This window comes from Rhodnius prolixus, unplaced genomic scaffold (genome assembly GCF_049639745.1).
Source record: "Rhodnius prolixus isolate KJV_2025 unplaced genomic scaffold, Rpr scaffold_12, whole genome shotgun sequence".
NCBI lineage: Eukaryota > Metazoa > Arthropoda > Insecta > Hemiptera > Reduviidae > Rhodnius > Rhodnius prolixus.
Genome location: NW_027411635.1, coordinates 1,236,947 through 1,264,563, shown reverse-complemented (window position 1 = coordinate 1,264,563; position 27,617 = coordinate 1,236,947). Strand labels below are relative to the sequence as shown.

The 27,617-nt window shown below is 37.5% G+C and overlaps 1 protein-coding gene across 3 annotated transcripts in view; it reads right to left on the bottom strand.

The window, feature by feature from the left end:
- Positions 1-27,617, bottom strand: part of Calx (sodium/calcium exchanger 3) — a 159,192-nt gene that overhangs the window by 7,534 nt on the left and 124,041 nt on the right. For all 3 annotated transcript variants that reach the window (XM_074143544.1, XM_074143541.1, XM_074143543.1), the window contains exon 3: positions 2,991-3,082. In XM_074143544.1, the coding sequence (XP_073999645.1) occupies positions 2,991-3,082 (92 nt within the window). The remainder of the gene's footprint in view (positions 1-2,990; positions 3,083-27,617) is intronic.

Genomic DNA, 27,617 nt, shown 5'->3' with positions numbered 1-27,617 from the left:
GGTTTTGCTCCTTTTGTAGTTTGCTAAATACAACTAATTAAATTTAAGGAACATGTATTGTTGTTAATTATTTAATGCCTTGTTCTCTTCATGAATTATGAAAATTCTAAATTGCAATTGGAAATCTCAGTTATGAAGGAATTTGATATTTCGGTGAGAAAAAAAAAAAACAATCTTAGCATTTTACACAGTTGTTTATCATGTTTTACAATAAAATACGGAAGAAGTAACTATATAGATAGAAATTTGTAGCTCAATTGGGATTATCTTCCTGGCTCTAATCCGCTTACTTCTGTATTGGGAGCTTAGCTAGTATTTATCAGAAAACCTTTTAATTCCAAATAAAACAAATGCCAACAAATTACCAGTGATGCAAAATACTGCCCTAACACACTATGTCCACACAACAACGCAATTAGAATGGATAAAATATGTGAATGTTCGAGGTATTAAACTTCTATATGTCATTTTAGTCAGACCTACTCTTGAATTTGCATCCATAATTTGGTCTCTTCATTAACGCTTACCTAATTAAAGACAAAGAAAAAGTTCAGCATAGTTTCCTTGGATTTGTTAATTGTATCATAGTTTCATTGTTTCTCTTTTTCTAATGATTATTCCCTTGTATTGTCTTCTGTGAATCTTGATACTTTTGAAAGCAGAAGAAAAAATTTGACATATATTTTCTTTTTAAATTATTAAACAATAGTATTGATTGACGAGAACTTTCCCAGTTAATTAATTTTTATCTTATCCTAAACTGCGCAAATATCTGACTTTTTTTTATACCTCGCTGTTCTAATAATTTTGTTTTTTGATAAGTTTCATAAATTGAAGCGATTTTTATTTTTCACCATATTGAACAGTAATGAGCTGACAATGTACAATTTAGTTTTAAGTAATTTTCAGTTATAGAAAACTACATTTTCCTGCATAAAATTTAACTTAATTATAATTTTATATGTATGCAATATTTTCATTTGTAAAATAAATGTTTTGGTTATGAGAACATTATTTTCACAGGGTCGTGTTCTTCTGGCAGGCCACACAAAAACTCACGAAAAGTTGCACTTTTTAGTTGTCTAGTTCTGAAGTACCCCAGTTATGATTTATAAGCCTAACTACCTAAGTAATTGAAAATGTATGGATAATACTGTTGATTTTATACGTCCATAGCACGCATGTTTATTGTACCCCTGACAGGATTCCCAATACCGCCTTTAGATAGAAGAAAATAATCTCTTAAAAGAGAGCTGTACATCTCATCACATTTAAAAAGGTTCCTTCCTTGTGATGACTCTACATAATATTCTTTTTTATGTAAACAAAATATATAGAAATAACTTCATTCTGCAATAGTTGAAAAAAAAAAATATGTTAACAAAAAATTTCATTTTGACAAATATCTGAAGATAATCAGATAGCCCGGAGCTTTATCCAGTGCTCTAACGGCCTTAGGACAGTTTTCTCTCGTAACTGACCACACTGTCCATCACCAGAAAGTGTGCTGTAAAAGGTTCCACTAAGGAATAGAAAATCTAAGGGCCAGTAGCTGCAACTACTTTTACTATTTTCAGGCTAGAAAAAAGGAACTAAGGATAGAGTCTGGGGGATCTGAAACGTCTTTATTTGCTACATCAATAAGAAAACACTGTCATAAAGACTTGAATTAGGGTTTCTTTTTGGTTACAAATAACTTTGACAAGTAAAGTTAAAGTAAAGTAAAGTAATCGCCTATTTTTTCAGGCGGGGCTTAACGTCCAACTACCAATTAGGTGTCGTGGACGGTGGCGACTAGCAAACATACTTTACTGTAAATTTCTTTTTATTAACCATTAAATAAAATCCAAGGCCTAAGACCAGGAATCGAACCCAGTACCACAATATATATTAGCTTCGCAGGTCTCGCCTCTAACCGCTCGGCTACCGTGGCGCCTTACAAATAACTACACCCACCTAGCTTTAATTATTCTTATCTGTCCACATGTTTAAATTATGAACAATTTGAAATGAATTCTGCCAGGAAAAGACATATTAAGTGATTTCGCCCAAAATTAATAAAAATATAAAAAGTATGCAAACGCAATTGCCTTGCATTTATGGAGAATTCAAGCCTGGTAAAGTGCAACCTCGGTTGTATAGGGACCATTTATTCTGTGTAATATCCTAAAAAAAAAGATGATAAATTCTTAATGACTTTAACCCAGACTATATTCAAGGTAAATAGAAAATCTTTTTAAGTTTTAAACATTTTTTTGCGTTCATGCATTTTGGACCAAATGTGACGATAGTTTTAAAAATCTGCTACAAAAAAATAACTTCTAATGTTTCTTAAATATATTTTAATTTTATCTTGTGCTGAACAAATTTACCACTTTTCAGACTCCAGAAAAACATAACATGGTCATTTATCGACCTCTAACTGGCCAAAGGCGTCCGAGTAACAGATTTTACTTTGTGTCATTTGTACAAAGCGAAATGCCATAATTATTATTCTCTTCTATAGTTTACATTTACATAGGAAAAAAACCAAATATTTTCTTATAAATGGAATTGTTTTTCACAAGTCATAAAAAAACATTACTACAGTTACTTTCACTAGATGATGCTCAGAGTGCAGCCCTGTCACCATGGGGCTGCACGCACACCATTACAAAAATTGAACATGTGTTCATACAAGATGCTCATGTGTCGTTCGCGAGTATTTAGATATCAAATTTAAACGATTTTCAAGAAATATCATGACCACACAGACCAATTAATATTTTTCACTTTTTCTAATACAAGAAATCTCAAAAACAGTATCTTACCTATGAAAACTTCAAATCAAAAATCTACACGATTGTATAACTTCTTTTTATGAGGGCTAAGAAGAAATAAAAATAAAATTTATATTATATCCATGTGTAATTAAGCGCATAAAATGTTACTAAACCATTAGAAGAATGGTGCGATTCTAATTCTAAATGAAACCATCTCAACTTACTTACTGATCTCCAAAGTTGGCTTGCCCAGGGTGATTGTTAGGTTGACGTTACGTTCGTAGCAATTCTCCGAGATTATCCTCAGCGGAATGGTCTTTCTGAAACAAAGTTATCACTGTAGTATCCAGAGATACTAACTCAATATTAGGAGTAATGAAGCTCCTATAGGGTATAACAGAGATAAACCATAAAGATCACTCGCACCACTTTCATCACAAACAAATTTTAATTAAAACATTTGCCTTATTCCTTTCAGGAAAGAGATTCGTAACAGCGATTAGTGCACTGGACTTGAAGAACCCGGATTTGAATTCGCCTGAAATCAATATCCCTTAAGAAAAAGTTTCAAACTGATAGTGAAAGTGTTTACGTTATGTCAAAAGTTCACATGTTTCTCGGCGGCAAGAGAACTAACCTTCGGCCAGTTAGAGGTTGATAATGGCCATGTCATGTTTTACTGGAGTCTGAAAAGTGGTAAATTTATTTAGCATACGACAGAACTTAAAATATATTTAAGCGAAATAGAGTATTGTTCATACTTTTTGGTGGCTCACTTATTCAACAGAATGGGAAGGGTTGGCAGTTTCAGTTTTACTTTTGTATTTATTATGTCGAACTTTCGACTATTTTCAGGGTCATCCTCAAGGCATATTATATTGATTAACAATTGAAAGGTGTTCGACATTGTTTGTGGCAACTTCGAAGGTTAAAATTTAATGTATTTAATCCAATGATGTTGAAGTGGTACATAATAGTACTTGACCCGAATAGGAAAATGGTCTAGCTTCTTCTTCAGAGATCAAGGCATCCCTTCGGGTATCTTAGTCTTACAAAATAAACAACATTTACAATGTGGCATCTCGAACACTAACACACAATACTGCGGAAAAAGTTGATGCCTGCAACTAATTTTGCTTTTAGCTAACCTGCAGGTAACTCAACTTCAGCCCAATCCAAGATGGAATGGAGTCTGTGTCGCGAACGAAGCTTACGAAGCAACAGCCCTCCCACCCACAGGAGTAAATAACCTTTCCTGAATAACCCTGTTAAAGGAGAATATACCCTCACTTGGAATTAGAGACAGTTAAAAATACAGCAGAGGAATTTAAGTTTTCTGGCCAAAATTGCCCAATATTATGAGCAAGGTAAGCATTCAAGTTTTGTTAAAATTATTAGCAGTGTTTCAAGATTTAAACAAATGTATATTTAAAGAAAGAGACAAACTGTTCAATTTAAATTATAAGCCTTGATTAATTAAAGTAAATTATAATTCCTCTTTATGTAATTTAATTAAAGTTGAAAGTGTTTTCCACTTTTAGGCAGAATGCCCAATGCTTAAAAAATAATACAGATTAAGTTATTTACAACTTGAGGGGCTAGCCAACCCTACGTCCACGTCGTGAGGACCGGGCAACGCGCTCATTGAGTGCGGCTAACAGGGCAATGGCGGGCCTGGCGGTAACCCACCGCGGGCCACCTCTTTAGCGTGTCCCATCCTGCTTTCCTGTCCAACCTGATCCCTCACTTCCTCTATCGTGGGATGGGGGGTGGATTAGCCGCCCCCTCAGGTAAGGGCGACCCTGCGAACATCCCAGCCCAACATCGTACACGGGGAACATACACGATTACGAACACACACACAACAACACGTACACGCACATAATACAGACCTATTAGTAGGGCCCAATCCAAGGTGTTACGCGTTCCGTGCCGAGGGATGGATGACACAGGGGTACTGTGTCGATAACGGAGCCTCCGGGGCACCGGGCGCAACCCCGGAGTATTTAGCCTTGCCCGGCTAACGCGGGGCTCTGGTCGGGTGGACGACCCTATCCCCAGCTACTCGTGGGAATTGTATGGGTAGGAAAAATAAAAAATCGAAACTTCAGGCAGGGATGCCATCGGGAACTGGTGCGACAGGCCATGGGGAGGGGAGTGACCCCACAACCAGCACAGCCAAAGCAACAGGTAGCAGGACTACGGTAACTGCCCAAGGCACAGATGGAGGGGCTCCCGGTCCCGCAGCCACTATGGCCACGGTGGAAACTGGCGTCATGCCAGGGACTGCCAAAGGCCGGGTCTGCGGGCCTGGGGGCTCCTCTGTCCAAAAGGCCAAGGCAAAGGCCGGTCGAAGCTTTAGAGCGGGATCGCTAGAAGCGATCGAGAATATGTCAGATAAGGACGTTCAAAACGCCAGGCTGTCAGGGCTCTCCAGGAAGGAGCTCAAAGTTCGCATTGAGGCGGGCCAGGTGTATCTCCAGGCCAAACGCCAGTTAATAAGGGAAAATTACCTTCAGTGGGTAGAACGTACGACACAGGCGACTAAGAGGCCAAGGTCGGAGGGGGAATCCCCACTGCAGCAGCGGCCGCCCAAGAGGGTTAGAGCCAAGACTGAGGAGAGATCCTACAGTGAGACTTCCTCATCGGCGAAAATTGCCGTGGTGCAGAGGGGCTTCCCCGATTACCAGTTAGGCACGGATGAACTTCAAGTCATCCAAAATGCCATTTTGGGGGAATATGACAAGATCCCAAGAGGCGGGCCGCAGGTCAGGTTGGCCAAATGTGCCCATAAACCAGGGTTTCTTGTTATTACCTGTGTAGGGGACGATAGTCTGAGGTGGCTGCGGGAGATCATCCCAAAGCTCAAACCCTGGGAAGGTGCTAGCCTCCAGACACTCGAAGGGGGGGACATTCCGGGTCCAGAGACCTGTAAGGTCTTCATCCCTAACGAGGGGGGCAAGCAGGTTGAGGCTGAAAGGGTGCTCGCTCGTTTAGAAGTGAGCAACCAGGGGCTGAACACCAAAATGTGGAGGGTCTGGGGATGCTTACCCGTTGAGGGTGGGCGTCTCTGGACTTTCTCAATAGATAGGGGGTCATTGGCGGAGCTTCAAAGGCTGAACATGTCCCCCTATTTTGGTTGGGGGCGGGTTACTTTCCGTCATAAGCTCCCGAAAAGTAAAGGCTCGGAGGAGGCCAAGGCGATGGAAGTGGAAGGAGATCAGCCACAGGCCGGGAGCTCAACGAAGGCGGACTCGCCAAAGGGGGGTCAGGGGGGCCTGGAAGGAGAGATGGCGGCGTTGCAGGCTGCCCTGGCCGTATTACCCGTAGGGGAGGGGCGGATAGAGGAGGGGGCGGACGGTAAGGCGGGGGTCCCGATGGGTGCGTCTCCTGGCGGAAGCGATGCCGGCTCGCTCCACAGGCCTCAAGGCCAGGAGCGGCTGTCGGCGGCTGCGGAAGCTGGGGGGCGACCCTTGGGACCCGGGGCTGACGTTCCGCCCCCCTCGGAGAACTAACATGGCGATCAGGATGGTGCAGGCGAACCTCCACCACGCAAAGGCCGCTTCGGCCGTGCTTAGTAGGAGGTTCGACAGGGAGGGGCTACATGTAGCCCTACTGCAGGAGCCGTGGTGCCATGGGAGGATCGTCCGAGGATTGAACCCGAAATTCGGGAAGGTGCTGTACAACAAGTCTGTAAGTAGACCTCGAGCATGTATAGTACATAGTAACAAGGTGAGCTGTAGATTAATACCGGAGCTGTGCTCCGCCGATTTCGTTACAGCTCTCCTAACTATTAACACCGAAGAGGGAGAAGAAAGGCTGGTCATTAGCTCTGCGTACTTCCCCGGTGATGAGGATCTCCCCCTCTGCCTACTGGAAAGAGTAATGGACTACTGCAGAGGTGGGAACTTGCAGCTGGTGCTGGGATGCGACGCCAATGCGCACAACGTTGCCTGGGGGAGCACCGATATCAACCAAAGAGGTAAGTACCTTTATGAATTCATTACTGGTGAAGGGTTGCATGTAGCCAATGTAGGCTTGGAACCAACTTTCGTGACTGCAGCTAGGAGGGAGGTGTTGGATGTGACGCTAGCCTCGCGCTGTATGTTGAGCAAAATTGCTCATTGGCATGTATCAAGTGAGCCATCGTGCTCGGATCATAGGCACATAAGGTTCGATATATGCACTCCACCATTGGTCATTAGCAGGCTTCGAAGCCCGAGGGAGACCCACTGGGAGGGATTTGTTGGGAGTCTCAATGAGTCTCTCGGTGACTTTAAAGCGGATGTACGGACAATAGGAAGTCTGGGACGGGCAGTGGCACAGGTAACTGAGGCGATTTTGGACGCCTACCGGGAAAACTGTCCGGAGAGGGAAAGACCTAATAGGTCGAAGACGGTCTGGTGGAATGATCACCTCGAGAGAAGAAGGCGAGAGGTGAGGAAGCTGTTTAATAAAGCCAAAATCAACCAAGACTGGGCATCGTATAGAAGGGTACTGACGCAGTATAATGTCGAAATAAGGAAGGCCAAGCGCAAAGCCTGGCGGAGATTCTGTGAGGACGTAGCAGACACTTCGGAGTGCGCGAGAATCCACAGAATCCTAGCAAGAGAAGGTACTGCGGACAGGGTAGGGTTCCTGAAGAAAGATGACGGAACCTACACTAACTCGATAGAGGAGTCGCTGGAGTTGCTCATGAGCATACATTTTCCAGGGTCCTCTTATGGAGAGGCCCCTTTAGAGGTTGAGGGGCTGAGAAGGCCTGGTCGGGCGGATTGGAAAATCGCGAATCACGTCATACAGCCGAATAGGCTAAGATGGGCGATTGGAAGATTCAAACCCTATAAAGCACCAGGCGTGGATGGAATTTACCCCGTCTTCCTGCAGAAGGCGGTGGAGGTGCTGACACCACACCTATGTAGGATCTTTAGAGGCTGTTTGGCCTGGAGATTCATACCAAGAGAATGGCAACAGGTGAAGGTCGTATTCCTCCCGAAAGTAGGGAGAACGGTAGACCAAACGCCAAAGACGTTTAGGCCAATAAGCCTGTCCTCCTTTCTGTTGAAGTCGATGGAGAGGATGATTGACAGGTTTATAAGGGACGAGATTTTGAGTATTAATCCTCTTAATAATCGCCAATATGCCTATCAGGCAGGGAAGTCCGTAGACTTGGCTCTGGACGACCTAAATAGGCTACTCCAGAAGTCGCTTGACGACAAGGAAATCGCGGTAGTCACCTTTTTGGATATAGAGGGCGCCTTTAACAATGTGTCCTCAGAGTCTCTTGTTGGTGCACTGACAAGAAGGGGCACGCCCCCTACGATTAGTCAGTGGATAAGGACTAGTCTTTTGGGAAGGACTAATATAGCCACCATCGACAATTCATCTCTTGTGGCCAGGGTAAGCAGAGGCTGTCCGCAGGGAGGCGTTTTGTCGCCATTGCTGTGGACGTTATTAGCCGATGAAATCCTGACCAAATTAACCGCGGAAGGTTTTCATTGCCTTGGGTTCGCGGACGATCTGGCGATCGTGGTGAGGGGGCGGTTCGCGGTAACCGTCTCGGAGCGCACTCAGGGGGCGCTCAATATTGTGAACAAATGGTGTAGAACGGAGGGTCTCTCCATCAATCCCCACAAAACTCAAGTGGTTCCTTTTACAAGGAAGAGAAATTTACAAGGCTTACAACAGCCAATGCTCGGAGGGGTTGTGATCCCCTTTGCCATGGAAGCCAAATATTTGGGAGTTATCTTTGACCGAAGGCTGACATGGAATTCTCATATTAATGCTACCGCACACAAAGCCAGAATCGCCATGGGTAGGTGCAGGAGGCTATGCGGTAAAAGTTGGGGATTAAGCCCGAAGATGACTCTGTGGATTTATACCTGTGTCGTGAGACCAATGGTAACCCACGGGGCGGTGGCGTGGTGGACGAAGACCTTGCAGATGGGGGGGCCGGGAGCGCTCGGAAGTATTCAAAGGCTGGCCTGCTTGAGTACGACGGGGGCCATGATGACTACCCCCACTGCGGCCTTGGAGGTCTTGTTAAACCTTCCACCACTCCACATTCACGTCCAAGGCGTGGCAAGAGCAGTTGTGGCACGACTACAACAGGGACAAGCGCCCATTTATCCCAGGCATACGGGGAAATACCAAGACCTATGGGAGGAGCTGGAGGCGGACCCGATTTTGGGCCTGCCTACGGACATAATGACTCCTAGGCATGACTTCCAAAAACCCTTCAAAGTCCTGATTTTAGACAGAGGGGCATGGAAGAATGGGCCGCCAATTACAGGCGAATCTATGTGGTACACGGACGGGTCTAAGATGGATGACGGAGTGGGAGCCGGCGTGTACGGGGCTCATCCGAGATGTAATATCTCGGTGAGCCTGGGAAGGCTAGCTACGGTCTTTCAGGCGGAGCTAGTCGCGATTATTATCTGCGCTACCGAAATAAGAAGGCGGGGAGTGTATAACTCCAGAGTTGTCATTTATTCGGACAGCCAGGCTGCTCTGCGGGCAATTGACTCGTGGGAGATCAGCTCAAGGCTGGTGTGGGACTGCCTAGGTGCACTGAAGGAAATCAGTAGCCATAATAAGGTCTTCCTGGTTTGGGTACCTGGGCACTCGGGTCACAGAGGCAATGAGGCGGCGGACCGCCTGGCCCGGGAGGGTTCAATGAGAGCGCTTATCGGGCCGGAGCCGTTCTGCGGTGTCTCAAGATGCCTCAGGAGCACATCCATTAAGCTATGGATGCAGGACCGATCAAGGGAATGGTGGGTCAAAACTCCAGGCCAGAGACAGGCGAAAAAGTTTATCCATAGCTACTCGCCCAAGCTAACTGCAGAACTACTCCAACTAGGCCGGGTGGCCATAAGGATAGCAGTTGGCATTCTCACTGGCCATTGTAGACTAAATAAGCACATGCATCGCATGGGCCTGGCAACGGATAGCCTGTGTAGGTTTTGTCAGGAAGAAGAGGAGACGGCACTGCATGTGGTATGTCAGTGCGAGGGGCTGGTCTGGCTAAGGTACCGACTCTTTGGCAAAGAGAAGCTGGTGCCAACAAGCCTCAGCCAGGGCCCTCTCTCGGACCTATTAAGGCTTTTAAGGCAAGCAGAACTCGAGAGGGTACTCTGATGGCAGGTGCTCTGATCGACCACCTGGGAGCCCCCCCCCAATTCCATAGTTTGGTTAAGGACAGGATAGGGAGAGGGTCTTCAACTAGGGGGATGCCACAATAGATCCTTGGGGTGTCGCGGTGGCGTAGGCTGAATAGCCAATTCCCCCGATGGAATCTAATCTAATCTAATCTAAGTTATTTACAAAATTAAATATTTCTGGACATGAAATAATAGATTATCTGAATGGAAGGCATTGGGCTTCATTGGCAAACTTTTGTAAAGCAATATACAGGGTGATCCATTTAAAACGCACCAATCGCTAATAACTTTTTAGGAAAGCGGAATTTCGAAAAAACCCAATAAATAAACTATATGTTGTTTTGGGTCTAGTTTTCAAATTTTCCACCCCCGATGCTGTATCTTTATTTTTGGCGGAGTTATGGGCAAAAACCTAATTGGGGTTACATAAGGACCACTGGTTTTGACAATGATTATGAAAAGTACATAAAAAAAATGTGAAAAATGACGTTGACCCCGTTTCGATATCCCTAATGTTTGTTGAGATATTTAAGATCAAAGTTACAATTTTATTTATTCATGATCGGTTTTCGATATTAATTTTCCACCAGAAATACACGTTTTGGGGAGGTCCTCTGACTGCAAAAAATATTATTTGAGACTCAAAGAACAAAAATAATAGTAACTGAAAATTTTAAAACATGAAGTGAAATCTAATGGTTGTGGGTGAGTCAGAATAAATTAGTTTTATCATCAAATAAAAGCAATCATCACATCATTTTAATGCACCCCGTATGCAAGACTTCTTGACCTATGATTGTCATATTATTATTGAGTACTACTATCACTGCTGTTAATATCACCCTTATTATTATTATTTATTATGAAAGAAAGATTTTTATTTATTAGAAGAAAATAAATACATAAGTACAATGGAGTGCCAGTACGAATACTATAACCTCCAGCATAATAATTACAAAAATCGTCAAAATATAAAACATAAAAGTAAGTAATGAGGAAAAAAAAACAATGAAAAATCCTCAGCCTCTAAGGAAAGTTCTACCTCGGGGAGTCAAGCCTCAGGGATTTTTTAGCGTCATAATTTTTTTAAAGTATTTTATTAGCTTCTATTAAATACCTGTACATAAATAGCTTATTACCAATCAATCTAAGTTAAATCGCGAGTGCTACTCTTCACTGAACAAAAATATTTTATGAAAAAAAAAATGGCCTGCATAGAGGTTCTGTGACATCTAATAAATTCTAAACAATATTAACGAAAATTTAATGCAGTAAAATTACTAAATGTTATAAAATTTTCGAAAGTACAATGTTTTTTTTTTTTAAATGATTTTAATATTTTCTGTAAGGATTCATGAAAAAATTGTTTAAAGTCAGAAAAATGTGGGAAAAATTAGAAACAAATTTACATAAAACACAAGCTTTTTCGAACGTTTCTAATTGGTTGAAGTATGAATAAAATGTTGGGTATTTATTGATTTGTGACACGTTTTGTCGTTTATTCAACCCTTATAGTTTAATTTGCGAATTGCTTTGTTTAGGAGATGATATAATATTTATATGGAATTACAGCCTTAAACTTGTCTCTAACGTGATCTAGTGACTTCACTACGACCTACCGATAAAAATTAATTGGTATTGGAACCTTAACGTTCCTTTAATGAGCCCAAGTCTGTATAATTATTTACTGTTCTATCTCTAAAGAATTTTAAGGATAAAATTGGAGGTCAGAATCCGATTTCTATCTATCCATAATGTGTAACTGCTCCAAGGGGCCTAAATGATAATGTATGAGGGCTTGTAAGAGACCATCTTAAAACATCAGGGAAGGATGTTGAGAGAAGCGCTGAGGGACATTGTTTTGGCACTTAGGAATGGTTATCTCCTACTGCCAGCTTGACATTTTCCCTGAGGATTTCCAAGAGTGCCTGGATAGTTAGCAGGGATAAGATGAGTACAACATCTGCCCTCATCATTCAGGGTGATCCCTGAATGTTGGTTTCACTCTCTTTCAAGGGCTTCCATTGAGATCCAGTTTAGTTACAAGATGTTTGACGCGAATATATCGTAATTGAATCCATTACAGCTTCTTTTAATCTGGGATAGTATCCTACAGAGAATGCAGGAAGAGCATTGAAGGGGAGTGTTTGTTCCTGAATGTCAGCTAATTGCTTTCTAGAACTTACCCAGGGGAGCCTACGTGAGCGGTCTTATCACCAGGAGGTGCTGTACGATGAGAATTCTTACCGTGCACCGGTGAAGAAGAGGTATAAGTATATAAATATTTAAAGTATATTAAAAAACAAAAACAATAAATTGTGGACATTTACAGGAAATTTGGCCGATTAAAAACAGCAACAATCGCTGGAAGATAAAGCCGTGTGATCGTTCACACCAGCTTGTTTCTTATGTTAGTGAATGTTTACAGTTCGAACATTCGGACACATTGCTCGCAACATATTTGTATGTGTGTGAGTGTGTATTTATAAACAAGCTCGCGGACGCTCCTCGGGTCCCACGGTGGGTCTGTTCTATAGCAGCACTGTTTATCTAAATCCCTTGTCAACATCTTACCTCCTGCTATCCATGGTTTATGTCGCCCAGGGGTTACGCAAACATAATTTCTTGGAACATTGTAAAAATACAATTCCCTCTGCTCTGATTAGATTACTAGTTCACAAAAATAGTATCAAACAGTTATCTATCCCAGTGAGGTCACACAAAATTTATCCAGAAAGAATACATAAATAAATAAATACAAATAATGGTTTATTGCAAAAACGAAATCAGATGTGAGCACACACATGGTTGCTTTTACTGCAATAAATACAGTCTGATTGACCAACTTTCTTTTGATATTGAATTGTGCTAAAGATTTGTTGTTTATAAAGGAGATTGTTTATCCTAAGTGTAGAAAGTCTGCCATCAAATACACTCAGGTGTAAATGAATGTGCCGCTTATTACCCTCCATAAACTCCCTTAACAGTCAAGTAGTAACTTGTTCTAAAAGAGTTCTAAAAATTCTAAAAGACCTTAGAGAGAAGCTTTTCGAGACAACTCTCTAAAAAACATCCTAAAAACTCCATTTCACCTTGATCCCCCCCCCCCCAAAACTTATCAACATGGGCAACTTTGATGAGTTTTAGTCATATATGCGAATCTTTTACAGACACGAAAAAACTATTATTTCTGGCTTTTACGCCATTATTTTTACTAAATAACTATTGTTTTTAAAAAAATATTAGAATGATTAGAAAAATTAAATAATTTTAAAATTTCTAATTCCATTATTCTAAAAAAAATAAATCATTTTTCTGATGTGAAACACTCATATGGTTTTATGTAAAGTTATTTTTTTTTAAAAAAAGTTACGAATCGGGGCGGGTGTTGGTTTAGTGGTCAAGAGCTTGGCTTTGTAAGTGGGAGATCCCCAGTTCAAATCCCGCGTATTATTTGCTAGCAAAAATTGTTTATATTAAAGTATGAGATTGGTATTTGGACATAAGGCAAAATTTATTTCCATATTTATTATTTTATTGATTTTACTTCTATATTAATCCCTATACTCAGGTAATGTTGAAGTTTCCCATTATACTTAAATAGCACTTCAGAGGAAAGGAACTTCTTTCTTACTTCCTACTTTACTATTTAGTACAGTAAGAGAAGATAAAAACTGATAAAATAACTTAATTAAAACAACGCTGATTTTATCTGTAGTAGCACGCATGTTTTGTGTAACCCTGGTTACAGATTGGACTGTTTTCAGATTTCTAACCATCATCAGAATTTGGTTTATTAGTAAGGTGTAGAAAATTTAACCTACCCAGCGGACCTAACCTAAACTACCCAGCGGACCTAACCTAACCTAACCAGTGCACGTAACCTAACCTAACCAGCGGACCTAACTTAACCTAACCAGCGGACCTAACCTAACCTAAACATATTTCCATCAATTGTTGCAAACTTTTTTTGTATCTTTCGTCAAAGTTTTTTTTTTTTAAATAAAATTTTACAATATGAAAATAATAGGTTTTCTTGACAAGTGTGCGATACACTCGTCAACGAAATACCAATACTGAATCGACTCATCAAAAACTTCGAATTCAAATAGTTAAATATAAGGGTTTACTCTAAATGACAAAAAGTACAAAAATCAGTCAGCACTCGCCATGTCATTCGTACTTCGACTCGTAATTTCAGCCTGTTAGATACGTTCTTAAAAGTTTGGGTTGTGTTTAAATTTGGTTTTTTAAACTGATTTCTTCTACTACTATCAGTGCTTTAGGGCAGGAAGTTCACGGTAGTTGTATTTCTTGATTTAGCTTCCGGCTTTGACAATGTTTTTGGTACTCTGGATTACTTTACGAACCTAGAAATACGCGCACAAGGCAGAACATTCCAGGTTAACAATACGTACAGCACTAAACCATAGATTCTCGCGGGACTTCCTCTCTAGGGAATCTCCTTCCTCCACGTTTGTTCGCAGACAAAACAATGGTAGCGTTCCTCCATCGAAGACATTAACCAATGCATTACAGACATCTGGAGACGTAGTATCAAACTAATTCCAAAAATAAAAGCTAAAGCTGAATTCTTCTAAAACAGAAGCAAAAATTTTCTCCCTTCGCAGGTTCCATAATGAAGTCCTTCGTCTATTAAAACTTAACAATCAGGAAAATCCCTGGAAAACAGGATCCAGGAGTGCGCTTCCTTGGCGGTAATCCTTGATGCACCACTCACCTGGTGACTGCACATCAATACAAAACTGCAACAAGCATACACTCGACTGAATCAGTTATACCCACTAATTAACAAAAACACACTGCTGCACTGTACTGCTCGACGGTAAGACCTCTTTTAACATCCAGCCGGCCCAGTCTGGATTACAGTTAACAGCCGACTGACATAAAGACCTGCAGACATTTCAAAATAAAGTACTAAGATTGGCACTGAACGCCCCATGGTCTACTAGGAACACGCAAATTTCCTGAGAACTCGATGTTCAAGCCATTCACTCTTACACGACCATATAGTAACAGACAACTTCCTCACCCTTCACACAATGTCAACTCATTACCGCTTTGGCAAGCGTAAAGCTATAAGAAGACTGAAACCAAGACTGTGTCAAGATCTTTGAAGAACTGAAATCCATTTGGAATATACCATATTTCACTATGAGCAAAGTTGGGTGTTTTTAAACGTTACGCTTTTTCGTGCAGTTTTTGATGATCAAACCTTATACAACGGTCCTACCGGAAAGTTTTTAATATAGATTATATCAGCCCCTATATACGAGTAAAATATAAACTCTTAACGATGAATTAGTTTATACGACATCGGCAGCTAAACTTTTTATAGATCCTAACACACCATAAATATAACTCTCAATAACTCACATTCATTACTTCATAATGAAATCTTGAGCACGTATTGACAGTATAAGTTTCTATTAAAGGCGTAAAAGATAAACGCTGCCGATGAATCGGTTTAGAAGACAATGGCATCTTGACTTTTTATGTTCAAAACACACTTAAAATAGATGTCTCAATATCTCTCCCCCATATACATCAGATCATTATAAAAACATAAACAATACTAGACTATATCAATCCTTATATACAGGGTAAAGTATAAACTCTTAACAATGTGTTAGATTAGGAGATAAAGGAAACTAAAAACTTTTCTCAGTTTAAAACGCAATCTATATTTATCTTGCAGTTAGAAGATCAATTTTAAAGATTTATTAGTTTAGAAGATAATGGCGGTTAAACATAACTTGGTTCCAAACGCCATAAATTTAAAGTCTTTATATTCTGCTCCACATTCGTCACGTTATTATGAAATTTTTAACACTTATATACCATGACAGTTTCTGTATATGAATTAAATATGAATTTTGACGATGAATAAGTTTAGGAAATAATGGGACCTAAATTTTTCATAGACTAAAACATGCCCTCAAGTAAACTCTTAATATCTAGCTCCACGAGAACATTATGAAATTTTGAACACTTTATATCTTAATTTATATCCTAATATTTAATAAAAATTAAGGTTTGGGAGTACATTATTTTTCTTAAGAGGGATAAAAAAAAAATTTAATTGTCATAACAATATTTTTTACACAAAGATGTTAGATGAAAGACACTCTGCAAATATATTATTTCCCAGTAAGAGCGGTAAGATAACTTAATGGTTGAATATTTCTATAATTATCATTCCAAATTTAGAAATAATCTTTAAAGCTGTTTTCTAGAAAATTCCAGGTTTTATAAAGTGGTATAAAAAGTCAAGCAGCAAGTATGGGAAATACAGGTATAAATCCAGTCAACTAATGTAGTACTGTTGCATATAATTTACACTGTTTAAAAAATAAATTATATAATAAAGATTTATTTACGTAAATATGTTATTATTATTATTGTACGAAACTTTTGTGATTAAGTGAAGTATTTTTCAAGATTCAAAAAACGGTTTATTGATTATTAGAATGGGCCCCAGCTGTGAAAAATAAAAATTTGGTCGAACTAATAAAGGGTTAATCATTGGTATAAACAAGTTGTTGATAAAAAAATAATAATGTTAAATTTAACACTCAATTCAAGACTCCTGTAATTGAAGTTATTTTTGATGATACTGTTAATTACTTCATAGAGTCGGTGTACTTACATTTTAATAACTGGAGTTATGATTTTGATGATTTAAATACTGTTATTGGTGGTTTTCCTGATTTATGTTGGATAGGGGATTTTAACTGAGGAGTTGGTAACTATGTTTAGTGATTCATTCATTCTGTCGGTGATTCCCTAAGATTTATTGCCTAGTTCACTTGCTTACTTAAGAACTTCTAAAATATTTAATTAATTATTAACGTAAATGGTAAAATATTGCTTCTATATTTTTTGGGGGGAAAATTTTAATTTAGTATTATTGAATGGCCGAATTAAGGGAGAACCGTTTAGGTGAACTAATTATATACGCACTATAATTCGAACGGATCACTTGTTACAGATCTTTGTTTTAGTTGCTTGGCAGTTTCAGCAAATTTTTTTTGATTACATATTTAGACTATTTGAAATACTTTTAATGCCTTTCTTTAATTCATATGCCCGTTGCTATTAAATGGGTCACCGTCTTTGTTGACGTCACCTTCTTGTTGCCTAAACTTAAATGGAAACCCCAAAATTGTACTGCTTACCTATAGAGTAGAATTACAAGAAACCTTAGGAAATGTATCATTTTTGTATAAAATTTAAGACAATTGGCTAATTTAATTAGAAACTTTGTTAAGAATCTTGATCTATTAAACTATACAAAAAAAAAGAAAGAGATAAATTAAAAAAAAAATTAGTAGTTCTACAGGGTTTGTGCGGTATTGCTTTTAAAGCTTTTTGGTTTAATTAAAACTGTCCGGTAGGACAGTTGTATAAGGGTTGATCGTCAAAAACTGCACGAAAAAGCGTAACGTTGAAAAACACCCAACTTTGACAATTTTTTTCTCTTTTTCTATAAAAGATAAAATTCCCAAATTTTCTTTAAATTATAGGGCAAACCCTCCTTTATCACTGTATTTGTTTTGTAACGACCCAGATTTAATAGGTTTCGAGAAAAAAGTTGCCGAAAATGAGCAAAAACGGCTTTTTCAAAAAATGTTCTAGTTCTTGTTCTTCTTCTTCTTGTTACCTTTTTTGTAAACAACGTAGCGCCTAAACGCGTGAACCGATTTTCATGAATGAGGTGTCATTCGATTCAATATTTTATGTAGATGTGCCTTTTGGGGGTCTCGGCCCTGTACATGGAATGGGAGAGGAGTTAGCCCCCTTTATGCAAGGCCCCCTCCAAAATTATTATTACTAATTACTCTGTAAATCTTGGCCCGATTTTGATAAAATTTGGTAGGATGATAGGGTTAGGGCTCCCCTACGCAACATTAAAGCGGCGATCAGCTCTTACACTTGTTAAGGGGAAGTATAGCAATCGTTTCAAATTATCGACACGTGAACCGACCGAAGTGTCATTCGAATCGAAATTTTGTACAGATTTGCACTTTAAAAGTCTCGACGCCGTGCCTCATAAGGAGGGGAGTTCGCCCCACCCAAATAAGGCCCTTTCTAAAACTATTATTACCAATATTTCTACAAAGCTTAGTACGATTTTGATAAAATTCAGCTCGAATAAGTGGTTAAAGCTCCTCTACGTTGCTGATGCTCTTGCACCTACTAAGAGGAAGTACTGCAATCGTTTAAATTATCAATGAGTGAACCGATTTAAATCAATGAATTGTCGTTCGATTAAAAAATCTTTGCCTCTTTGCCTTTTAGGGAGAAGTACTGCAATCGTAGTTTATTTTTCTTACTCCTCTTAAAAGGAAGTACTGAAATCGCAGTTTAATTTTGCTATTTACGTACAAATACCTTCCTATGTTATTCAAAACGCTTTTTCAAAAACATTGTTATTGGGGATGGTTTGGGGGACCGCAACTATAGTCATTCTTTAAAAAGATCTCTCCAGTGGTAGTTACGGTTCCGACTTAACACCTTATCAGGTTATAATTATAGAATTGCTTATTCCAAATTTTAAAAAAATCTGTAAAGCAGATATGTAACTTTGTAAAATAGACAAAAAGGAAAATCTATCCAAAAGGTACAAAAATCTCCTTAACAAAAACTTACAGTTTAAAATGTTAAGTATAAGGGTTGATTAAACGCCAAAAGGTACACAAATCAGCAAGTACCCAACATTTCATTAATACTTCATTAATATTTAAATAATTCTACTGCATTAATTTTCATTAATAAGTTATTTTTTAGAATTTATTAGATGTCACAGACCCTTATGCTGGCCACTTCATTTATAATATTTTTTTGTTATAATTATGATAAATCACATATATGTACATGCATGTTAAAGTAGAAAAAGACAAAGTTAGAGTAGGCTACTGTCTTGAATTCGTCTTACCGAAATATTCGAGAGCACAAATAACACACAGTTAATAACAAGTAGATTATTCAACAACAATTATTGATTTCTCGATTGTAATTTAATTTAGACCTCCTAATTTTACTTATAGTAAAATACTGGAATAATTAGCTGTCCTAAAAATATGCATATCTTATTTACTTTATTACATATATACAACATTGTGGGATGAATACCTACATTGAGAATGTAATTGAAGAAAACTATGTTACTTGCGATAAAGCCAGATAATTATTACCTATTATTATAAACGTTTGACTACTTCATAAAATAACAATTACTTTAATCGAAGAATGAACTTAAACCGACGATTTTTGAAAATCATTGATGTATGTTGGTGAAGTTTCTTTTAAAAAAAAGTTTTGAATTTTTTAGCCTCATAATTTTTTTTTATTTTTTGTAACGTTTTTCTTTTTAACCTGTAATTAATAGTTTCATTATTATAGATAACTAGATATTACAGTCAATCTACAGTGCTACTTGAACATATATTTTGTAGACGAAAATGGCCAGTATAAGGGTCTGTGACATCTAATAAATTCTAAAAAATAACTTATTAATGAAAATTAATGCAGTAGAATTATTTAAATATTAATGAAGTATTAATGAAATGTTGGGTACTTGCTGATTTGTGTACCTTTTGGCGTTTAATCAACCCTTATACTTAACATTTTAAACTGTAAGTTTTTGTTAAGGTAGATATACAAATTTAAAAATTGTTTACAAGATACAAAAGACCGAGTGTTTGGAACAACCATGGGTGTGAAGCACTGATGTTTGTTGAGACCCCTCCTATTTCTACTTATTTCATAAATATTTTAGTAAACAATATCGATGGGATTGCACAGATTGATAATACTCGGTTTAAAATATTAACGTACGCAAACGAACTGGTATTGTTAACGACTGATAAAGTCGCCTTGCAACAGATGATTAACACATTTCAAGATTATTGTTTTAAGTGGAATTTGGACATTAATTAAAATCAAGTCAAAGAATATTGTATTCAGAAATAATGGGAAACCTGGAAATCACGACAAACGGTGTTATAATAAAGAAAAGATCGAAGTTGTGAACTGGTATGAATATTTGGAAATAACACTCTCAACTTGGCAGTCCTTGAAAAAAACCTTCCAATAGTATTGCAAGCAGCTAGATATGCTCTGAACTCCTTTAATATAATATTAAATACAAATAATACCTTTTTCTGCCAATTTAATGCTGCCAATAGGGCTACAATCTTTTTCGAAGCTCAGATATGGGGCTGTACTTGGCATAGTCAGGCGGAAATTCTTTTAAAGTTCTTAATTAAAAAAAAAAAAACATAACCTTCCACGTAATGTACCTGATTTCGTTCTTTATCTAGAGCAGCGTTTGCCAACCAGTGGTTCGCGAGTTGCTGGTTGGTGGTACACGAAAAATAATCAATAATAGCGGACATAAAAAATTAAATCATAAAAATATCTTAGACACGTTTTTTCCTAGAATTCATAAAAAAATAATTTTAATTATTAATATTATACAGTATAGTTGTTAATATGTACAGTAATAAGGTTATTCTGTCTCAAGATATACGAGAAAATATAATAGCACAATTAACAGCATTCAAATTGTCTTTCATGGAGTATTTTCCAAAACCCGAAAACACAAATGATAACTGAATTTCAAACACCTTCTATAAAGAAAATTTAGGAAAAGCTACATCACTATCGATAAAAGATAAAGAAAATTTAATAGAATTATCATGTGACAGAACTTAAATGATAACTATGTAAAAATCTGCTAAAAGAGACTGATTGTAATGAGTAAGCTCTATCCAAGCAACATTAAAATTTAATTTAAAAAAAGTTTTTAAACTAAGAACTTACATTTTACAAAGTTTATAAAATGAACATGAACTCCTTTGTAACAGATACATTGTAAACTGCTCCACAAAAAAAGTGGCGCACTTTGAAAAAAGCGTTTATTTTTTGTTTTATCACATTTTGGGGAAAGATTATTAGTTTTAATTATTTTCATAAACTGTCAGGGAACAATTAATCGAATCAAGGCCCAAAGTTTCTTGTAAATAGAGAAGCAATTCCTCGTTTAATCCCCTTCGGTCTTTTTGTGTAAACAACAACGTGAACTTTACCTCAACAGTAAATAAATTTATTGACCTCTACAGTTGCGTTTCGACTTTTTTCAAGCCGAAAGCATTGCAAACTCTCAATTACAGCAGAGCAAGTGGCCCGTATTATTGCATTAGTTGAGGATGGACGGAGTCAGCGGTTCGCAGCACGAACGTTAGGGTTGCTTGAGTCCACCGTCCGTAGAGCCATTCATTGTTACCAGGAGACAGGCCTCTGCACTCGCAGACAAGATTCGGGTCGACCAAGAGCCACAGAAGCACTTGATGACCGATTTATCAGAATTCACACTCTGAGAAATCGTACATGAACTGCTTCTGAAACAGCTCAAACACTGCTTACTGTTCGTGGAGTTTCAGACAGTGCCGAAAATGTACAAAGAAGGCTCGCTGAAATGAATTTACGCTCTAGGAAGCAAGCCACAGGACCATTGTTCACCGTAGACCATCAGAGAGCCCATCTAGAGTTCGCTAGGGAACACCGCAACTGGTCTGGGAACGATTGGAGAAACGTTCTCTTTTCAGACAAGTCCCGTTTTGCTCTCTACGCAACTGATGGTAGGCGACGAGTTTATCGAAGGCCTGGAGAGCGCTACGCTCCGTGCAATATTTCTGGTAGACTATCATTCGGAGGTGGTTCAGTGATGGTGTGGGCTGGGATTTCTATGGGGGCTTAGACTGAGCTCCACGTCTTCAACACGGCAATCTTGAGTGCAGATTTGTATGTGAGGGAAATTTTGCAGCAATATGTGATACCCTATGCACCAATTATTGGGGAAAATTTTATTTTTATGCAAGATAATGCCCGACCACACACTGCCGCCTGTGTTGTTCAATATCTACAGGATACTAGCATTCGTGTTTTGAGGTGGCCAGCAAGCAGCCCGGATTTAAATCCAATTGAACATCTTTGGGATGAGCTGGGTAGACGATTAAGATGGAGAAATAATCTTCCCAGGAGCTCAGAAGAGTTGCGAGGTGCTCTAGTGGAGATGTGGGAGGAATTAACACAAGATTTCGTGAGAGATTTAATAAGGAGTATGCCGAGGAGATTGGATGCAGTAATGCGAGCAATACACGTTACTAAAATTCTTTTTCTCTTTTTTTAATCGGAAGAAATACTTTTTTTTTCAAATTCATTTTTTGCTGAGAAGTACTTTTTTGTTAAATTAAAGGTTTTTATTTCTTTTAGATCATTTTTTATTTTATTTTAGCCCTCACGTAACTTTATACTTCTTATATTTGCTAACTAAAATAAAATGTAGAACAAAAAAGTTACAGAGAAAAAAAAATAACGCATTTTTAAAGTGCGCCACTTTTTTTGTGGAGCAGTGTATCTCTATACAAATAAAGGTAATAATAATAAAATAACACACTCGGAATAAGAAATTTCACGAAATACAATAATTTTTACGAAGTGGTACAATTTAGCATGATGTACTACCAAGTGGTACGCGAAAGGTTGGGAAAAGCTGATCTAGAGTCTGTTGTACTGTCCACATTTATGTTTACAGTAAAACTGCACTTGTCGTATCATTGCCAGAGAATCGAAATCCAAATATTTGGATGAATGCAATAATTAAAAGAAAACATTTTTATATAATGATTAGGTAAAACTTCGTGGTAATTATAATATTACGATTCACTGATATCACTAACTTCAACATAAATATAATTACAATTCTAGAAAATATTAAAAATGGACTACTCGATAAATATAAGAGCTTAGCTTTAAACTCAATTTGAAGATTATTGAAATTTGATATTTGGTTAAGGTGCATCGAAAGGACGCGATAGTAAGCTTTTTGAGACACATTTAATGGACAATTTTTAGACGCAACGGTAGCCGAGTGGTTAGAGACGAGGCCAGTAAAGCTGCTATGTATTGTTGATTAGTGGGTTCAATTCCAGGTCTAGGCTTTGGATTTTATTCAATGGTTAATAATAATAATAATAATAGAATTCATTGTAAAGAGAATGATTTAGTCGCCTCCGTCCACGACAACTAATTTGTTATCTTATAGCCTGCCTGAAAAAAATAGGCATTACACCTATCCCCCGATTTACACGATTTCAATTTTACACGGTTTTTAAAATATGAAATTTAAAAAAAAAAATCCGCACATTTTTTAATTCCGTTCGATTTGTTTACATTGGTAGTAATAATTCTAGGAATTCCATTTATTCCAACCTAAAAAGTGGTACAAAAAGTGTAATTCCTATTTTGTATGTACTAAGGTCCCGGTACAATGAGAGCCAGCCCCAGTCCGTCGCTCATCAAGTCGACAAAGTTGTTGTAGAACTAATGGCGGACAAAGAACTAGATGAGAATGATTTAGTTGACATTGTTAATGCAACAAATATTCGTGATAGTGATCCTGATGAAGAGGAGTCTGATCCAGTAGCGTTCACAGCAAAAGTTATCCGTGAAGGACTTGAATTAGGGCGAAAATTGGGTAATCATTTTGTACAAAATGACCCAAATGTTGAACGAGCTCTCCTATTTCAGCGAAATATTAATAAATGCTTAACCCAATATGAGGAGGTCTATAAGGATTTGACCAAAAACCAAACACAATTGTTAATTACGGATTTCATTACGAAGGTTCAGCGATCTGAAATTGCTTCTTATTCATCTAACAACGAAAGTGAATTGCACCAAATTGAGTGATGAAAGTGACATCATAGTAAACAGAAAGAAAAAACGAAGAGTCTATGAAAGTGATAGCAGTTCATAATGAATTTTTAGTTCAATTTTTAAATTTATATTTCTAGCTTCTACAAGTAAAATGAATTATATGCACTATTATTATTTTTATGTTTTTTAAGATGTATTTAGTTTTATTTTACTTTGAAATAAATAACTGAATTATGCACATTTAGTTTATTTTCGATTTACACGGTTTTACGTATAAAAATCATCGATTTCGATTTACACGGTTTTCTCTGGAACCTATCTTCCGTGTAAATCGGGTGATAGGTGTACTTTACTTTTGAATGGAACTTTTGGATTTAAATATTAATTGGAATTAAATAGTATCCAAGCTAATTTTCAAATTTGAAGAAAAACGACTGTCTGAAAAGTAGGTGCGACTTCTTTGCGATTTTATTGTATTTAAAATAGTTCGAACGCTTTTTTTTTTAAAAAAAAAAAAAAAATAAGTCTTAACAATTTGTTTTTAAATGTCAACGTTTCGACATACAGGGTGTCAAAAGTTATATGCTCCACCCACTTTTTTTTTAACGTCGGGAAATTTCGAAAAAATAAAAAACATGTATTTAATCATTTTTAGTCTAGTTTATTTTCAGTGATTGACCCATTTTTTTAAACCCTTGTATCTCGAGGTACAGCATCCAACTTTTGTTTTTCAAATGGAACGTTATATTTTTTGTTGCATATTTTTGTAGTATTTGAACTCCTAAAAACAACAACAAAAAATTTTTTGAAATCGGTTAGGTTTTTCAAAAGTTATGGGTATTTAAAATATGAAAAACAAATTTCAGTTTACTGTCAAAATTACGTTATTTTTTTTAAAGAATCTATTCAAACTGGGCACAACCAACGGATAGGCAAGCCAAAACTCTGGACTCACACGCTTTGCTTGTAGCAGCACTCATGGTAGCGAAGTCAAGATCTAGGCAGGCTAGAAGTATTCGACGTTCAGGTTGTTTTTTCTACAAACGTTTAGGTGGAGTTATAAGAAATCAACTAATCGGCCCATACTTCTACAGAGAGAACTTAACTGGTGAAACGTATCCAACTTTTTTTTCAGAGACATTTTGCCAGTTCCGTTTGAATATGTTCATCTACAACGTCGGATAGATATGTATTTTCAACAAGATGGTTGCCCGGCGAGAGTGGTTCGAGGTTAGCTGGGCAGAAATTTCCATTAAAAGTGCGTAAGGACTCATTGTCCCATCCAATGGCCACCTCGATCTTCGGACTTGACCCAAATGGACTATATTTTGTGGGAATACCTAAAAAAATAAAGTGTAAAGTATCCTTAATCCCGTGGCTTCAGTCGATGATCTGAAACGTCGAATTACTCTAGCCTGTCTAGATCTTGACTTCGCCACCATAAGTGCTGGCTACAAGCAAAGCGTGGGAGTCCAGAGTTTTGGCTTGCCTATCCGTTGGCTGTGCCCAGTTTGAACAGATTCTTTAAAAAAAAAATAACGTAATTTTGACAGTAAACTGAAATTTGTTTTTCAGATTTTAAATTACCATAACTTTTGAAAAACCTAACCGATTTCAAAAAAAATTTGTTTTGTTGTTTTTAGGAGCTCCAATACTACAAAAATATGCAACAAAAAATATGACGTTCCAATTGAAAAACAAAAGTTGGATGCTGTATCTCGAGATACAGGGGTTTAAAAAAATGGGTCAATCACTGAAAATAAACTAGACTAAAAATGATTAAATATGTGTTTTTTATTTTTTCGAAATTTCCCGCCGTTAAAAAAAAAAGTGGGTGGAGCATATAACTTTGGTCACCCTGTATATGATTCATTATTTAGGCACTCATGAAATGTCTAGATTTTTGTGGTACTTCTAGACACTGGATCTGTCCACAGGACATTACTCATTGCACGACCTATGTACACATTGAGCTACCCATTGTGCAAATATAAACACTTACACTGCTCATAGAGAGCAACAGTTGAGCTGCTCAAAAGATTTAAGTTGCAAACGAAAAAAATGTTCAGATGACAGATTGTAAAAAAACCGACTTTAAACAAAAATTGTTTGTCTTATCTTCTTTTTGCAATATTCGAAAAATATATCTTTTGTTTAATCTGTCAAAGCAAACCTGTTTTAGTGATTCTAACTGGTTTGACATTTTGAAATAAACTAAAAATCTGAATACTGAAGAACAAACTATTGCATAAACTGATTAGTACAAAGAAATTTGTAATCTAACAAGAAAGGTTCTGTTCTCTGCCACCAAAAACAAGTCTAAAGTGGTTATCTTTAATTTCTAAAAACAATACTTGACAGTTTATAGGATTAGATTGGTCATGTAACAATGGAACCGCTACAAAGTGGTTTTTATTTACTATTTTACAATAGGATAAGAATATAGAATCTGCTTCTGAATTTCATGTTGAAAGGCTATGCTAGGCAAGTTCAGGCAATATATTTGCATCGGTTCAACATAATTTGGTGATCTGAGCTGCCCATGTGACCAACCGATAGACTTTACAAAAAGTTTAATTTCTTTTAATGTTACCAATCGGTAATGTTTCGCTACCATTGATATTATTTGATTAATTTAGATACGTTTCTTTGATTTGTAGTAGTGGAGAGGGGGGCACATTTGAACAGAATCTACATTTTCTGTTACAGAGTGCACAGAATCGTATTATTGAACCTTTTTATTTTCAGTTGGTACTTTACATACATATCTATATTTTTGTAATCTAAAAATGTTGAGTCAAATGTTAATATCTGCCCCACTGGTGGGGTAGCTTTGAACACAATATAAAATAGAAAGAAATGATATTACTTTACTCTGAATCTACCTTTTATCAGTTATTTCTCTCACTAATACATTACTTTCTCTTTTAAACCACTGTAATCTAGTTCAAAAATCAAGAATGACTTAGTTCAGGATGTTGTACTCGAAGTGTGATGGGTTTAGGAAGTTTGAACAAAATATTCGGTTTGTTGCGCTTCTTAATGTAGCTTCGGACCACTTTCCCCTTCTCTGCGATTAAACCAAAAAAAAGTCACAAACTTGCCGGTCGGTAGGGCACATTTTAACTGTGATGTTGAAATGTGCCACCTCTCCTTCCATAAAAGAAAATATAATATCCAACACTTTTTGCAAGCAAATAGACTTTTGTAAATACGAATTACAAATGTTAATATGGGACTAACAATACCTTGTCCGCTACAATCTTCACAATATACTTCCAAAGATGCAACAAAAATTTTACTTCCACCTTACGAAATATAACATTTCTCAATTCTGACTTTACCAAACAATGAAAACGAAGGGAAACTCTGTCAATTATACAACAGGTCTACCACAAAATATGGAGAAAATTACTTATCATAAATGTTTTAAATGTCTGGCGAGAAATTAAAACTGTTCAAAGGTGCCCCCTCACTTCCAATATTTTATTTCTAAACTGAAACTGAACGCAAATTTAATAATTTATTTTTTATTGAATTTATTCGTCAATGACTAATGAATATTGTTGAATACTAATATTGTTGAATGAAACCATAATTTCACAAAAGCTTTGTAGGTTTGCCATTTTTGTACCATAACCATTGTCATTTTTTTTGTCTCATTTGAAATCATTTAAATTAGGTTAATGAAGATTAACTGTAAAGGATTCATGCCTGTAACTATACACCACTGAATGCTACATTTTCTTAGTTGGTCCTCACCCCATTAGATATAGATTTTTAAACTAATTGGTAGAGGTATTCATATGTGCGAATTGCTGATGGGTGTGGTTTGACCAAACTGGGTGCTGCCAGTGCCTCGTTACTTGCACTACTAGGACTTCCTAAGTCGCAAACAACCCACTTTTAAATCTACAGGAATACAGTCTCGCGTGGACACAATTATTAC